This window comes from Lonchura striata, chromosome 2, assembly GCF_050655825.1.
Source record: "Lonchura striata isolate lonStrDom1 chromosome 2, ASM5065582v1, whole genome shotgun sequence".
Classification (NCBI taxonomy): domain Eukaryota; kingdom Metazoa; phylum Chordata; class Aves; order Passeriformes; family Estrildidae; genus Lonchura; species Lonchura striata.
This window is the reverse complement of record NC_140704.1, coordinates 17,186,231-17,203,348: the sequence shown is the minus strand read 5'-3', so window position 1 is coordinate 17,203,348 and position 17,118 is coordinate 17,186,231. Positions and strand designations below refer to the sequence as shown.

At 39.6% G+C, this 17,118-nt stretch overlaps 1 protein-coding gene across 2 annotated transcripts in view; it reads left to right on the top strand.

Moving 5' to 3' along the window:
• GPR158 (G protein-coupled receptor 158) overlaps positions 1–6,072 on the top strand; it is a 185,556-nt gene extending 179,484 nt beyond the window's left edge. The window contains exons 11-12 of one of the 2 annotated variants that reach the window (XM_077788579.2): positions 393–1,215; positions 1,342–6,072. In XM_077788579.2, coding sequence (XP_077644705.2) covers positions 393–1,215; positions 1,342–1,847 — 1,329 coding nt within the window. In that variant the 3' untranslated portion in view covers positions 1,848–6,072. Of the gene's footprint in view, positions 1–392 lie in introns of both variants that reach the window. The other variant, XM_021533112.4, reaches the window with a different exon arrangement.
• Positions 6,073–17,118: the final 11,046 nt, after the last annotated feature.

The following is a 17,118-nucleotide window of genomic DNA, read 5'->3' as shown; positions in this document are numbered from 1 at the left end:
ACTTGATTAATTGAGAAAATTACTTTATTCTTATTTTACATGATTAAAGGCCTTGTGTTCTAAGAACAAAACACTATAGAGTTAGAATAGCTGTAGAGTTCATCAGGAAATCATACACTACAGCATTGTGAAATCTGAAACAGCATAAATGAGTATGAAGTGTGCATGCTGTGGAAAGTAACTTGTTTGTGCATGAGAGTTGAATTCTTTTTAAGTGGAAAAAAATGGGATTCAAGTTGATGGAGAAATGGCATATTCAAGAATTACAAAAGACAGTGAAATGAGTTTAATGCCCTTTTTAGAGCAATGTGTCTTGTATTTATCAAGCTGCTTGTTTGACTGTAGTCACTGTGTAAATAAATACTAGTATTGCCATTCACTTTGCTTTGCAGGATGAGTTGAAGAAACTATATGCTCAGCTTGAAATCTATAAAAGGAAAAAGATGATTGCTAATAATCCACATCTCCAGAAAAAAAGGTGCTCTAAAAAGGGCTTGGGGCGCTCGATAATGCGGCGCATTACAGAAATCCCTGAGACAGTCACCAGGCAGTGCTCCAGGGATGAGAAGGACCTGATGGAGCACAGTGCTGTGAAGAACTTGGCCACACTGAAGAAAAACCCACCAGATTCCACAAGTTCTCCAAAGCCAAAAGAAGATACTTCGAAAAACAGAGTATTTTCCTTAAAAAAGTCCCACAGCACTTACGATCATGTTAGGGATCAAACAGAAGAACCAAATGGCTTAACTACAGAAAGTGCAGAAGTTATAGCTTCTGAGAAAACACTTCTGGACTCCTTGAATGATAACAAATTAACCAAAAATGCTCCTGAAAAAGTTGAAGCTGTCTCTACTGAATCGGTCCCTTTAGTGTGCAAATCAGTAAGTGCACATAATTTAAGTGCCGATAAGAAGCCTCTGCATCCAAGAACATCTGTGTTACAAAAATCCCTCAGTGTTATTGCTAGTGCCAAGGAAAAGACTCTGGGACTAACAGGTAAAACACAAAGTCTAGAAGAAAGCACTAAATCTCATAAATCTCAGCAGAAGGGTAAGGAGGCAAGCAAAAAGCACTCAGCCTCCGATAAAGGGGAACATAAGGATTCCCACCGGAAAAACTCTACCCAGTCTGAGGAAGCAAAGAAAACCCATAAATCTGGAATTATAAAACAGCAAAGGGTTAGTCAAATACCTGCAAATCCAGACACAGGCCTAGGTAAGTCTCCGCACAAGGACAATTTCAACATAGGAGAAGTTTGTCCTTGGGAGATATATGACCAAGTTCCTGGTCCTGTGCCTTTTGACTCTAAAGCTCAAAAACATGTGTCTATTGCTTCCTCAGAGCCAGAGAAAAACCACCCTTCCCAGCCAAAGGGGAAGACTCATCATAAGCTGAAGACACCTGAGGGGTTCCAACAGTCAAATCAAAAGAGCTCAGAGAATGTGGAAGCAGCCACTCAGGAGACACAAGAGCAGCAGATCTTTGAAAATGAGAAAAATCAGTCAAATTCCAAGTCCCAGGTTTCTCCTGGGCTGAAGTGTGAGAATGTTAATAGGAATACACCTAATACCCGTGCTGGGGAGCGGGACGAGCTGCCCCAGAAAACAGCAGAAAAGGAAAACCTCAATAAATTGGCTGAACAGAAAAAGATTGCCTCTTCCGAGGGAAATGTGCTTTCATCTAACTCCCATAAGCCAAGTAGTTACGTACAGCAACCTTTAGCATCTCGAGCTGAAGTCTGCCCTTGGGAGTATGATACAGCAGATTTACCAAATGCAGAAAGAAGTGTAGCTTTATTGAACACCTCTGCTATAAGTGCAAATAAAACAGCAGCATCTCGAAAATAAGAGGCTTTTGGACTGAGGAGAGTAGCAACATTGAGAAGACAGAAAACAGGAAAGACAGAGGGGACTTAGGCCATAAGGATCTGAAAATTCCTAAGGAGCATCACTTAAATCAAGGGAATCAGCACTACAAATATGTAGGAGTTAAGCAAAGTAAATTATCATTATTGTTGTTATTATTCATATGTTGAGTGCCAACAATGTGATTAGCAGTGCCCAGAATATGGTCCCTGCTCCAAGGATTTTACTGTGTCAATGAAAGAAATCTGCCTTTGTGAAATCAATTGTCTTTTAAAAGAAAAAATAATAAGATGATAACAAACGCACAGTGTAGATCTTAACCAAATTATTTCTGGATGCCGTACCTGGCTGTAACTTGCCCTTGGGACTTTAAAGATCCAGCAGAAGTGGGACACAGAAAATGTCCTGATGGCAAAAAGGGGTACCAATGAGCAGCTTATTAAAGTGACAATTTTTCACTTTACATATTTAATATAAATAGCACTGCTAACTCAATGCATCCCAAGAATATTTTATAAAATGATTGCTTTCATTTTCTTATTACTGTGTGTTTAAGTACATTGTTGTGTCTCATATTAAAGCATTCCAGATTGTATAATTTTTGCAAATAACTTTGATATTATGTGACACAACAACATATTTATGCAATCTGCAGATACTGTCTTCTAATTGCAAGTTAAAATACCTACTGTAGACCTTTTTGTTTATATATAGAATTGCAGTAATCTTTCACTGGCTATGGAAGCCACAGTTCATACTGGGAAATTCTTTTGGGCTTTGGAGATTATTTTTTTTTCTTTCCTGTAATTTATATACTGATTTTTTTTTTTGTTTGCTCTCTGTTATTTATATTTATAGTTTGATACAGTATTATTCAGGGGTTTTATATGCAGTAAGTTATGCACTTCCCTGTTAATGCTCATAGACTTTGTTAATAGTGGAAATTCAGTTGTCTTAGCTGTTTATACTGGTAGGACAACTTACCTGGGTTTTTTGTTACTAATTGAAAAACATCATCTAAGAGACGAGAAATCTTACTTTAAACATCGATGGCGATGATCTTGTTCAGTATTTCATACTGAACCTATCCTGTTAAATAAGACAAGCAAGAATGACAATGACTATACCCCAGAAATGATCACTTGTTTTACTAAAACCAGACAGTTCTGGGAGGTACTTTATTTATGGAACAACACTGTACTGTTTATCCCTGTTGGCAAACCTCAAGAAATTTGCTCTTGGAGTGAGAACTCCAAAATATTACTCTTCCCCCATATATGCAAATGTAAGTGATACTGGGAACAGAAATGATGGCATCTCTCTCCAACTGTCCAAAATGCTTTGAGTTTTTTTAAATTTATATGTACATTTACAGTAAAAGTTACTGTTTGATACAGTGCTACTTTTCATCAATAGCTACAGTCCTCATCCTGCATATGAGCTTAATTCATAGGTGGCCCATTCACAACTATGAGTCTTAGTGACAGTTCACCATCAGAGCCTGAGGACATGTTGAACTCTTCTGAGGAGTGTCAGCAGTAATTAAACAGCCCCAGCCATTTCAATGCAGTACCAGTAAAGTGCTGTTCACAGGAATTGGCCATACATAGTGTACTCCAAAACAAAGACAGCTCAGTCCTAAAGAACTTGTGCAATTTGAGAGAAGTGATGGGATTTGGTGGAAGAACATGAAATGTGGATGATTGAATAGAATGTGTTGTTTAATATATATATAATATATAAAAATAGATATTTATATATGTTTAATATATATATATAAATGTCATATCTAATACACACATGCACATACACGTATGTAGTATAAACTGATTTTTGTGGCATCATAGAAAAAGTGGCTTAAGATAAAATGCAATGAGCAGAGGGACTTAGACAACCTGGGCATGAGGATTTTTCTGTCTAAAAAGGAGAGGAGATTATGGGCATGTGTAGACTGACAGATCAAGATGGATCTGATTTTCCTACTGCCGCTGTTAAACCCAAACGTTGACATGTGCCAGCACCTGAGCCAGCTGGGGACAAGTTGACTCAGGTCTTGGTGCTGTCTAAACATGTTACCTCACTTACAAATTCTGCTCATTAGCTCCAGATTAAGTGACTAAACTGCCCCAGCCAACCTGGTTATCCAGGATAGTGCTCAGTTCCACCACGGGGATGTGCTGACTTAGGTCTTTACTACCCTGGGCTTGTCTGACTCTCTCACACCTTTTGTAGGGCATAATTATGGTCTAGGAGATCTGACTGGGACCCTTCAATCCAGAATCCCTGTTCCTCCCATGAAAGGGAGTCAGGCATAAGAGTCTGTGTGCTTTGGACATCACTGCACTCACTTTGCACACACAGGGCCACTGGCATCCTATGTGCAGCCCAAATCCAGCTCTGTCCTTGGTGTGGAAAAGAGTTGAGATTAAGACCTGGTGTGCTCAGATTCTCCCTTTCCAGTCCCAGATACTCATGGGATTTGTCTGTAACTTGTTTTGTCAGCTTCAGTGGGACTTGATCAGCTTTTTTGAGAGAAAATAACCCTAAATTTCCATGGGAAGAAGTCTATCCTAGGAACAGAGCACACTGACCCTGTGTGCAGAGAAATACACAATTTTAAACCTGCTGAAAAGGTGACAATCTTACACCTCTCCTATCCTTGAAGGGAAGTTCTGCAGTCTCAGCAGTAGTTTTTGGGATTGGGATGGGGGGCCAGCTTATGGCAGGCTGCCCTGGCTCACTTACGGGAGCCCCACTGTGAGTTAGAAGTGGACATACACAAAGGGATTGTGGAAGGAGGTCTTTGTATGTACTCACTGCCTCTTGGAGACAGGTGGTTGCAAGGAGCAGGTACCAGCCCTCGTGCCCTTGCTCATCTGGCCCTCCATCCTTTACCTCGGAGCTGAGCAAGGCCACACTGCCCATGCCCTGCTCTGCAGGAGCCTGTAGGGTGCTTTGTGCACCAAGGACGAGGGGATCCACATTGGCAAAGTGTCCCCACAGTACCACTGCCCCTTGTGTTCCTGGCAGGATCAAGCCCTTCGTGCATGACTGTGTCTGTGCCACCGCTGTGTATCTCTTCTTGCTCGGTTTCTGTTCCCTTTCTTTCTGTTTGGAAAGATAACTTCATTAGAAACACAGAAACAAAGCCCACTCCTTGGCTGGTGTAAAACAGCCCATCTGCACAGAAAGCAAAAAGCAATGGCTGGTTAACCACGGAAGGCATTGGCTTGTATATTCTCATTTGGTTTAGATTTGTTTCATCCTGACCCTTTCCCTCACTTCTTAAAAACTGTCTGTTGTGGTTCTTTAGGCTCATTGTAGTCACATCCCCCCCTAAGACTGACACAATTGGAAAACTTTCCTTTAGAAAACAAAAAAGCTTTCCCCAGTTTATTAAGCAACTGATCTTTGGGCTACAGATTCAATTAGGACTTAAATTATTTCACATTTAAGAAAATGAGGGGCCAAACTTCACTCAACTATCCTATTTCACTATGATGCTGCTAGAAGCATTGCTTAATGAAGACATACTAAGTTAGACATAAATATGTTTTGTATTTCATAGATTTTTCTCCACCAGCATATATTGACTAGATTGCTTAGATGTCTTTTTCTGGAATTTCACTGTCATTGTTCAGCCAAGAGAAGTGCAACTCTAGAGTAAAGATGGTATAAATGTGTTCTCTAGCAGATCTGTTAAGAGAAAAGACAATAAACACAAAAGTCACAAACATTTGCTAGGTTGTCCTTCTAAATGCATGTGCAAGCTGCATTTCTCCTTCATTTCTAAGCCATGGTTTATAAGTAATTAGATTTATACCAATCTTATTAGACTTGTATAATTTATGCAAGATTATGCGCTTTAAAATATAAATCAGTACACACTTATCATCAGCTTTGGTGGCATCATAGACCTGAAACCAGACAAGACATTTATATTTGCTCTCCTTAGGCTTTTGCATGCATATGACAACAGGCAGGCCTGAGCAAACACTGCCTTTGACTTTTAAAATTTTAGCTACTCCAAGTTGTAGAGCATATAAAGCTGTAAGTCTCTTCACTTTATAATGTGGTTCTTATGACAATGTTATCTGGCAACCAACAGCATCCACCATGAAATACTTGATAGATTTATGTTGTAATGTGTTGCAGCATGTAAATAATGTAACTTCTCTGCAATAAAGCACATTTATATTAAATCTGTCAGCAGGCTTTTGTGTTGTGATTTTCTGAAGTCATTATTGATCCAAACTGAATGGGTTTCCCATCAAAATTGTAAAGTAACTAACTTTACAGCTTCTAGGATCAGATAATGCCATTATAATTTTCTGGATTTTTCATTATATTTTCATCAGAACAGATATGTATGTTTAGGATTTCTTGTTAGAGAAATAGCTCTGTTTTCTCAGTGGTTGCAATTTTGAGGTCAAAATTGTAGAGTCCGTTCTGTATTCTTTTGAATTTAATGGTAACTACAATGTTAGAAAATAAGGGGAAATAAATAGACCACATTTTACGATGTCATTGTAAAATCCTATAGCTCATCTATACTATGGGTGCACATGCCTGTATTCCTCATCTCAAAGATGTGTCTATCAGGTATAGGAAAGATACAAAGAATGGGAACAAAAAGGATGAGAGACAGAGAATGGCAGCTGTGTAAGTACAGCTTCTTTACCTTGGGAGAGGGATGACTCAGAAAGAGGGATGAGAGCTATAAAAAATTGTGAATGATTCAAAGGTAATTAGGAGTCTGAAATTTTCTAGATTTTGTTGTGCAGGATCTATAGAACACCCAGGGTGGCCATCATGCAGCAGCTTAAAATAAATGAAGTTTTCTTCTGCATATGTCATAAATAAATTGTAGAGCTCATTTTAATAGATTGCTCTGCATATCATGGGTTCAAAAAGCATTGGAGAGGTCATGGAAGACAAATCCATCAAGATCCCTGAACATGGTGGATAGAAAACTCTTAAATCCCTAACTTCTAGATGGCTGATAAATAGTATAATTCTCTTTGCATAATCCCAATTCTGACAACCCAGTTCTCTCACCTTAATCACCTAGTGCTCAATATAGTGCTGCATGAACATTTCATCTAGCACAACCTCTGTACATTCTTACATCTGCATAAATACAGATAGTTTAGGCTCACTTAGTTTATTTTCAGTTGTCAGCCTGGTGATTTTTAATGACTGATTATTGATGTACAAGTCCAGGTAGGTTCCTGCATATGTGTGTGTTCACATGTACCTTTCCCAGGGTCTCCTGGGTCAGAAAGCTGCCTTTTGGATAACCAGTCTGAGTCAAGCTGTCAGGTGTAATGGAAACATGAGATGGAAAGAAAGGAAGGAAATTACTTAGGTTCTTTAAATGAGCTGTATACAAGTGCTTTGAAAGCAAGAAGTCCAGATACCAGAAAAATAGGGCCTGGAGATTTTTCACTGTACTACCTCAGGGTGTTCAGCTTGGAGGGCAGCTTTGCTCTCTCAAGTGCTGGGTGCCTTTTGAACCCCACTTCTAAAGTTTTCACTGGTTTTAAGAAGATGTTTTAAGAAGTAAGGAAATTATTTGCACAGTTCTGTGGCTTTGGAAATCATCCAGAGATGTATTTTCACACACCCTCTTGCTTCTCCTGTTATATTTCTTGAGAGGAAAGTGTGGCTGCACCTGCACAGCCATGAGAGGCTGGCGTGGGGGGTGTCCCATTGTCACCTCTCAGGGAGGGGCAGGGTATGGAGAACACAGATGGGCACTGCACTGTGGTGCACGGTGGGAGGAAGAGAGACACAGGCATAGGCTTAAACAAGAGTGGCTCAGAATGAATACTCAGAAAACTTTTTCACCATGAGAAGTCAAACAGTGGAGAAGGTTACTCAAAGGTTATGCCATTCCCATCCTCTGAGCTTTTCTTGGATAAAGCCCTGATCTTGTAGCTTTGGGCAGCAGGTTGGAGTGGAGGCCTCCTGCATGATCCTGTCATCCTACAAAGAATCATCCTCTGGAAGCCTGTAGGCAGATACCAGGCAGCTCCAGCTCCTGCCCAGGAGCACGGGACACACATTCATTTACACCATACAGACCTCCGGGCAAGCTCTCCTAACAAACACCAGCTGCTGAAATAAAAAGGTATTTAGCTTTTTCTCTGACCCCACAGCCCAGAGTTACCATGGTAATAAAGTGACGAGGAAAATAATTTTGTTTAGAGCTGGTTGGGAAGAAGTTTTCCTGCCTGTGTTTAGTAAGTACTTGAGCTGGTGCACAGTTGAAAAAAACCCTATAAAAAATGTAATTTTTTCCCTTACGATTTGAGGATTTTTTTAATGTCAGTGCTGGATTGGATTCTGAAGGAATCATTTTATAAATTCTAAATTTTGGGGGGTTTTGTGAATGCAATTTTTAAAAAAGGCAGTTGATTTGATTCAGGCTTACAGGTCTGCCTGCCTGTCTGCAGAGAAGTTATTTCAAGCTGAATCTGATTTTTTACAATAAAATAGGATTTCTTGACAGGTTGAAGCCAACTTTTTCCAATTCTGTAGGAGCTTTTTCATCAACTCAGAAATTCGCTTTAGAAATGCTTGAAATTTAGTAAAAGATAGTGATTATTTCACTGGGTTGGCAGGCTGTCATCATGTTGCACTATTCAATCTTCTGGTTCTTTTAACTCCTGGAAGATTAAACACTGTCTCTCCATCTATGCAGATGAGTTTTCTTTCTTTTTTTTTTATGTTTCATTTATTTATGAGTTAGTTCTTTTAGTCACTGAAAGTGTACAAACAAATCGAATCCTGGACATTTTACCAGGAAATTAGTGGATTTTAGATTTCTGGATATATATGAATTAGGTTGGATTTTGCATTGTGTCAAAGCATAAAAAAACATTACATTGGACCCAAAATAGCCATATATATTTTTGAAATGTGCATTTATGATCTTCTGTACAATATAGATATACATATCTTATATAGAAGGCACAGAATCATTCCTGCAGCCTTGTAGCTGCAGAAGGCAAGGTTTTCCAGTAGACAAGTAGCTGCTTTTAGAAGCAATTAAAAGAGAAAATTGCTAAGCCTGCATAATGGGAGTCTCTTAATGAAATGCAAACTGCTGGGTGTCTTTTGGATCTATGGGTATAAAATGTGTGTGAAGTTAGGGCTTGCCTGTGCCTTTGCTTCTTGGCTGCTGGGGAGATGTTCAGAGGAAGAGCAAATGCAGATGTTTCTCTGGTCCCACCACAGTGTGGGTTATCATGCCCACATGTGTGACCTCTTGCTCTTCTGCTTACAGTTCACCTGCTGTGCCCTTTGCAAGTGATGCTGAATCATGGAGTAGACCTTAAAACCTGTTTTTGGCTGATCTGCTGGGCAAACACCCCTGGTGGTGGCTCCCTGCTGTACCTTTCCCCTGCTGCTCTGCAGAGGTGACAGGGCAGTGCCCATGGGGTGGCTTGGGACACTGCAGGGTTGGGGCAGGGGCAGGGTGGAGGCTGCCTGACTGAGCAGTTAGTTGTACTGCGTGACAGAGGATGTTGGCAGGGAGTTTAGACTGACTGCAGCACTACAGAGAAAATCCAGGTTTATTTGACATACTTCATGCTAAAAATAGCATCATATAATGATGTCTTTGTCATGAAAGTTTGTTTAATCTGCAGGGGGTAAGAACTGTGGGGTTCCAAAGCAGTCATCTTGGAGACATCATCAAAGGAAAATCATGGCAGCACTGGAGAAGCACCTGTCCAGCTCTGTTCCCACATCATGTTTTATGAAGTGCTTGGCAAATGCATAGCATTTGTGTAAGCCAGCAAAATTGGTTAGTGATACTCTGTATGCAATGTATTTTATGTTTATATTCTGTTTAATGCTTTTGGTTCCCAACATTTAGGTTTGTTTATAGGAGTTTTGTTGTCACTGTGATGATTTTTTATTCTTTTACAGGAACTTGTAATAACCTTGATTTGTATCTCAGCTGCTCCATTGAAAGACCAGCATTATCCCCACAAAATTATTTGTGTTTTAAGTCAGAAAGAATAGTTTTACAATTCATGGAATTTTCCTTCAGAAATAGTTAAATATTTTAAAATATAGATTTCATTATTTTTATTCTGATTACTTTAATTATTTATTCAATTTTCATGAACAACAAAATTGCAGTAAGTAAGAATTGGTAATATAAAGCTACATTCTTTACTTTCTAGGTGTCATTTAAATGCATTTTTCCTTCTAGGATTTAAGAAGAATTGTAGATTGCAATTCCATGACCTTTCCATGCAACTGCTTGTTGTCTACATTATAACTAGAATTGCAAAGTCATATTACAAACAGTCATTACCTAGGTAGGGATTGGGTTTTGGATTTGCTATCCCATCCATGTATGACAATAATTTTTACACACAAGCTAAACTACTTGCTTTGGTGTTTTATTCATTGCCTTGTAAATGTAGATAGTATTCTTAATTCCTTGAAAACAACTTTATAATTCAATATAATGGGCAGGCAGATAGCAATCAAAAATTGATGGGATAAAATTACAAATTCATTATTTTGTTAAAAATGTGAGAGTGAAAATGTGAAAACCTTGGCCTCTCTGAGGAAGAAAACAGAACAAAACAATGAGGATTTTATTTTATTACTTCCACATTTAGAACCAATTATTATAGTATTAAGAAGCTTAGAGAAACTTGTACATTTCTGATGATTGATCAAATACTGCTGTGTACATTCCTTCTATTTAAAATACTTGTGATTTCAGCTGAAACAAGTATGCATCTTGTAGTTCTTGCCCCAAACTCAATTTTTACTAAGAACAAAAATACCCAGTGGAGAGGGATTTCAACAGAGGATGCAGAAACCACATATATATAAGCTCCATGCCTGCTTATGATTTTTGGATTTTATACACTATTTTATGCTGTTCCTGCTTTTACCTTGCAGGAAATTGCCTTTCTCTAGAAGTAAATTATTTGGATGTTGTTTCTTGAAAAATTGTGTGCATGTTTGAAGTGTCAAGCAGGTAGGTTATAAAAGGAAATACACAAAAAAACCACTGCAGCATTTTAGGGTCTGCTTAGGCAGAGCTTCCACTTTTCTCTGCTCATTTTTTTGTCTCCTCACATGGAAAACATATTTTCTACTGTAACTTAATGTGACCCAAAAGAAGACCTATGGGACAAAGAGGTTATCAGTTACTGAATGAGAGGCAAACAAAAAGTTAATTCTCAGAAATTACTGATTTTCAAAGTCACCAGAGAAGGAATTTAGTCTCCAGTTCTCTCTGAATTCAACGGCTTCTTTGAAAACTTGGTTGATTATTGGTTTTGAACGCCGGGACGAATCTTTACAAATGGCAATAACAAATCTGCAAAATCAGCAATAGAGTCCATTCCCTTGTACAGCCCCTTGGAGAAACAAGCTGGTGGGAAGCCAGGTGAATTCTTGGCATGGGAAACTGTTGGTAACAACACACAGGACCACACACGACAATATCCAGAATTAATTTTGCGTTACCAGGAATGAGTTATTAGAGCCAAACAGGAAAGAAGACTTTTGACAGCATAAACACCTTTTCAGCCAGACTGTGATGGAGAGTCCACAGGCTCATACAAACTAGGCCAGTGAATAAGCTGGCCTGTGTTAAGTCAGGATCTGGTTCGTATTCATACCAGGGAAACAGAAACATGCTGTCAGCAATCCACCTGATACAATACCCTTAAGGAACAAAAAAGCATTCATCATTCCAAGAGCTGCCACTGCCCCTTCACTTCCCTACTTTCCAGCTGGTGGTCCCACCAGGTGCTTACTGCCCTTTGTCACCCTGCAGGTAGTACAAAGGGTTTGTCTTTTCATTGAAAATGTCGCAGTAGCTTATGCTTGCTTCTGCTCTCTTTTCAGCCAGAGGCCAGAAGCATTGTGCTGCAAACTAAAGCTCTTTTCAGCTTTTTCTCCTGGCTGTTCAGCTCCCTTCAGCTCCCTTTAATCACTTTCCCCAGCTCAAGTCCTGGGCAGATGGCAGTACTATTATCCTCATCTTCTTCAAACATTCCACTTTATTTAAAAAAAAAAACATGCTACCATACAGACTGAGGCCATCCTTGTGAAATACTTCATCCCTGTCCGAAACCAGGACAAAGCCACACACATCCACTTTTCTGCCTAGCCATAAATTCCCAATGTAATATTTGGCAAAACATTAAGGGGCACATTTTTTACATAGGTACTGGTCTGGCTCCCAGGCTCCCTATGCCTTGATTTTCCATCTTTGTGTGAGGAAGACCTTTGTGTGTCCTCTTTGTGTGACTGCTCCCTACTGATGGGAAAAAGGATGCAGATAAATTCTTACAGTCATCAGGTACTTTTGATAGCATTAAGAAACCCATGTATGATACTGCTCCTCAACTTCTACATGAGAAAGGAGTATATAGTGTTGAATGACAGTAAAAGGTGATTCACAAAGCAGGTTATTATTAACTTTCAGGCTATGGAACTTGGTTATTGAAAGCCATTTTAAACTGTATGAAATTTCTTCTTGGCTCATTAATAATTTGCATTTTTTCCTAGCAAAATAGATAAAACCCAGATGAGCTCAAAGCTGAAGTGCCCTGACCTTTTCCTATATGAAAATGAATACAGTCTCCTGAGTTGTTTAGATGTGGGAAATGAATATTTGTTGGTTTTAGCACTACTGCAGGAGTTTTCCAGAATTCCCCCTGCCCACCTGCACAGCTTGCTGGTGCTATTGCAGCATTCCTGTGTACACATGAAGAGCAAATTAAAAATACTCTTTGCTTCTTCAAATACTATCCAAATGTCACCAGGAGGATTTTGGGTATTTGTGTCTCTGGTACATCTGGTACAGTTCTGTATGTCTGTTTAATTTCAGCAGGTCTCCGCCGCTGTTCAATTCTGTGGAGCCAGGTAAACTCAAATTAATTATATCAAAGTCTGTTCCTCTTTACATCCTTAACTAAAATAGCTGGGCTATGTTAAACAGAGCTGACTCTGCTCAGAAGAAAAGCAAGTTGTGGCACAATGTGGAGATCAAATCTGTTTTAAGTGGCCAGTTTGTTTGTGTTTCATGTCAGTGTGACAGCTTTCATGCATAGTAAGTCAGATCTTGAAGACAGCTTTAGGTGCATTTCCTGATCCTCCTTTCTAGAGTTCTCTACTGATCTTCCTCAAGGGCTGCATTTTCTCCCCTTCTTCTCTTGCAAAGAGTGGTCACAAGCTCCTGTACCAACACTGGCTCAGATGCACAGATGTCTCCTAGATCTGCATATTTCTATTGTAACCCCTTTCACGTGCCTGATGTCCAGCTCTTGCTTGGCCTGATTGGAGCTCTTCTCCTTCAGGGGCATTTGTCAGCTCCTGTTGCTTCCAAGTAGGAAACTGAAAGCAAGAGACACTTAGAAGCCTTAAGGTGTTCTCAAAAATCTTATTTTCCCCATCTCTCCTGCATGAGTCCTTGTCTTTTATTCTCAGGTTTTCCATCAGACACAGAAACTTAGTGTTACAGTTTTCCTCTGCCTTTTCCACTAGCTCTGTGCTTGTGCCTTTGTTAAAGTCCCCTATTTTTTTCTGTTCTTTCAGCTTCAAAATAATTTCTGCCAGCAAAAACCATGTGCTCCATTCTGATATCCCAAACATTCATCACCCATCACCTTGACATTTGCTCTGAATTCTCCTCTCCCCATGGACACGTTTTGCTCCAGACACTGCTGCCCATCTGAGCAAACCCCCCTCTGCCTCATCCTCCCTCCCCAGTTCTCCTGAATTCCCTGAGCAGCACAGGCAAGAGTGACAGCATCATTGCATACATTTAGGTTGTGCTGGGAACTGTACAAAAATGCACATGCAAAATTAAGTGCCAATTTTATTCTTTTTTTAGTCTTTACAGCCTACGATTATGTGAAGACAAAGACAAAAGCAAAAGAGGAAGAGGGATGACTATCACGTGAGTATAATGAACACATCACTGACACTAAAAAAATATTCTTCAGTTTTTCAGCTATATTTGCATATTAAGATATTGTTAAAGAGCCATAAAGGGTATTTTTCAGGGAAAAGTAGAATACAAAAGAGATAAAAATAATTTTAGATTATTAAAATTATTCTACTGACGAAGTTAAATTCTGCATGTATCCGTATTGATTCATGAACCAGGAACTCTACAATAATGTAGGAAGGCTCCATACTTGTTTACTTACATAAACTACAGATTATTAAGAGAATTTTGTATTGACTGATTTTTGTATTGATTTTGGATTGAATTCCTTTTTCTAAATGCTTTCCTGACAGCAATGTAGCCATGTGCACAGACTGCTGTGTCTTTCAGGTCCAGCTCCCAAACCAATGATTTTCCCTTCTTTGAACCATGCTGGATTAGGATTTGCTTTGTTTAGAAAAAACTATTTCAGTGGCAGCTGGCTGTAGCAGGGGCTGTTGTTCTGCTAAATTAATCATGCTGAAGGACAAAGTCTCTGCTGCTGTTCAGCTGTACCTTCCAGATATATCCTTTGAGTGTCTTGGATTTAGTATTGAATGCTCCTTTGTTACTGTTACTACCAGAAGGAGGAGTCCCTTGCCCTTGCTGCTGTCGTCCCTCTGCTGTGTGATGCTCTGGTGATGCTGTTCACACACTCTGCTGTTCCCAGCTCTCTGTAATGCCAGACTTCTCTGCCTTGTTGCTCCCAACCAGATCAGCTTTCTGGATGAGGTACTGCCTGTTTCCTGCTACTTTGCAGTGAATTTAATGCCTTGCTTTTTGGAGTCAGCAGACAGCTTTTATACATGTCATGTAAGTATGTTTGTGGTTACCAAGCTGTCCATTTAACTGGACATTTTCTCTTGCATAGAGCCCTACAGGGAGCTTTGGCATGGACTGCAGTGTACAGTCCATGTCATTGAAGGATTTTGTGCTCCCTCAGTGTCTGTGGCAGACTCAGCTTCTTCAGGTGTGTATTGCCATGGTTTGGCATTGCCAAGGAGGGATTCTGTCCATTTTGGTGGCATTGTGTACTGGCAACTTGATGTTTTTTCTTGCCTTGTAGTATCCAGCAGCAGATGCTTTTGGGTGTTTGGGACTGCCTTGAATAAATCTCCCCATGTAGAAACCTATACGTAGGTGATTCTACTTCTGGTCCTTGTATGGTCAATGGAGATTTATTCAGTATATTCCATGCATTCAGTGGTGTAATTCCTTTCATACTAAAGACTAAGGGAGGTAGTTTCCATCTATCCATTTTCTGAGGGAGATTAGGATGATTATCATCTCAGCTTTAGAGATATCCAAGATGTCTCATACTAGGTGAGATGTGGGATCCCACATAGGATGTGATTCATCCTATATTGTATATATTGGCACACTACCAATGCCTTAGACTTCTTTCCAGCCTCCCAACTTTTCATCAGGCAAGGATAATTCAAATGCCTGATCTTACATCAGTGGTGGCATCTGAGTAATGCAGAATAGACACAGGCCAGAAAAAAAAATCCTTCACCTTTAAACAGAACCCATTGTACCTGATAGTATTCAGTACGGAGTGGTCATGTACACAGAAATAATGCACTTCTTATCATTAAAAAGGAGTCTATCTTTTGTAATCTCTCCCAGGAGCTGAATAGGGTTTTCATTAAATTTAAGTCTGTCCATTTGGGTACTGCTCACCCTGTTTATTGCACACTTTGTATGGTTCCATGTTGTATGTGTACCCTCATTTGGTCCCCTGTGCCCAGCGAGTGGGCACCAGCCTACCACTGGGTGATCACCAAACCCCCCAACAAGTTCAAACAGTAATTATTGCACTCTTTCTGCAGCAGGGAAAATGTTGTGCTTTCTGCAGTAAGAGTTGTATGAAGGAATAAAATGTAATTACAGTTCCACCTAGAGCTTGGTCAAGCTCCATCTGTCTTGCTGAGATGAACGTTACAGCTAAAGACTGTGCCAGGAGCTGATGTGTAGGAGTCTGCCTGAGTTACCAGCCTGTTGTCTGCTCCTTTCATGAGTGTGCTTCTGTTATTTAGTGGCAGTCTGATAGAAGCCCAGCAAAGCCACAGGCAGTTTTTCCACTGACTTAAGTAGGTTTAAATTAGGCCTCACAATAAAAGTTCTCTCTTTAGAAAACAGGATATTACAGAATGGTGAGGAGCTGTGAGTGTCTTAATCATTACATTTACTCAGCTTTATGACTAATGCCTGTGTCAGTTAACAAGTTTTATTAACAATACAGTGACCTTGAAAACTCTGTACATCTGACTAACTCATTCTCTTTTATGACTAAATGTTCTCTATATTGATCAAAGATGTAATTGAAATGATGTCATGTAAAGTGACTGGAAGCTTAAAATGATTTAAATAATGTGTGGATTGCAATTTCACTTGAAACTGATATAGTTTTTAAACATTGGAATAACACTCTAAATTAAGGGAGTCAGCATACTATCAGTATCAAGTAAAATGTATGTGTATAGTGAGATGAATATTAAGGCTATTAATCATAGGTATGAAGTGTTAGGTAGTACATTATCATTCCAGCACTGGAAACCATTAAATGTGGATATGATGAATTTGGGGTTATAATTTGCATGGTTGAAAATTGATATGAAAGTGAAAATGAACATCCATGAAGTATATGGATTATAATGCTAATGTTGTGGCAGGTCATGCTTAATATGAGATGAGGCTTTAAAGATGCCCCATGCACAAACAAGGGCAGAAAGCTGGCCAGCTACTGTGAAGTTATGAGGAGTAGCTGAGATTCACTGTATCAATGGTGAGGGTAAAAATTGTACATCATACTCCAACCCACTCAGAGATCCAACCACCCCTTTGTTCTGCCCCCGAAATGTCACTTATCACCGAGGTAAATCAGCACATCTACTTAGCCATTTCAGTTCTCTCTCTTCCTCAGAAACTTATATGCCATAGCACAAGTGTGATATATGCAGTGTGATCACACTTCCCAAGATACATAGCTGGTCTACTTGCTGTTGAAGCCAAGCTTCCACACCACTCAACAAAATAACATTCTTTCTTTGAGACATGAATATCCATACATTTCTCTGTGCACGGACGCTGAGGTTTGCCCTGCATTATAGCTGCAGTCCATAGCAATCATCAGTGTAGTAACTATTTGCATCAGTAATGCACCACGGTCGAGCATCATGATTCCACATTCTCCCAATGACCTCACTGACTCAAGAAACAGACACCAGAGCCACAACACAGAGACAAGAACTGACCTCCTTCCAAACACTT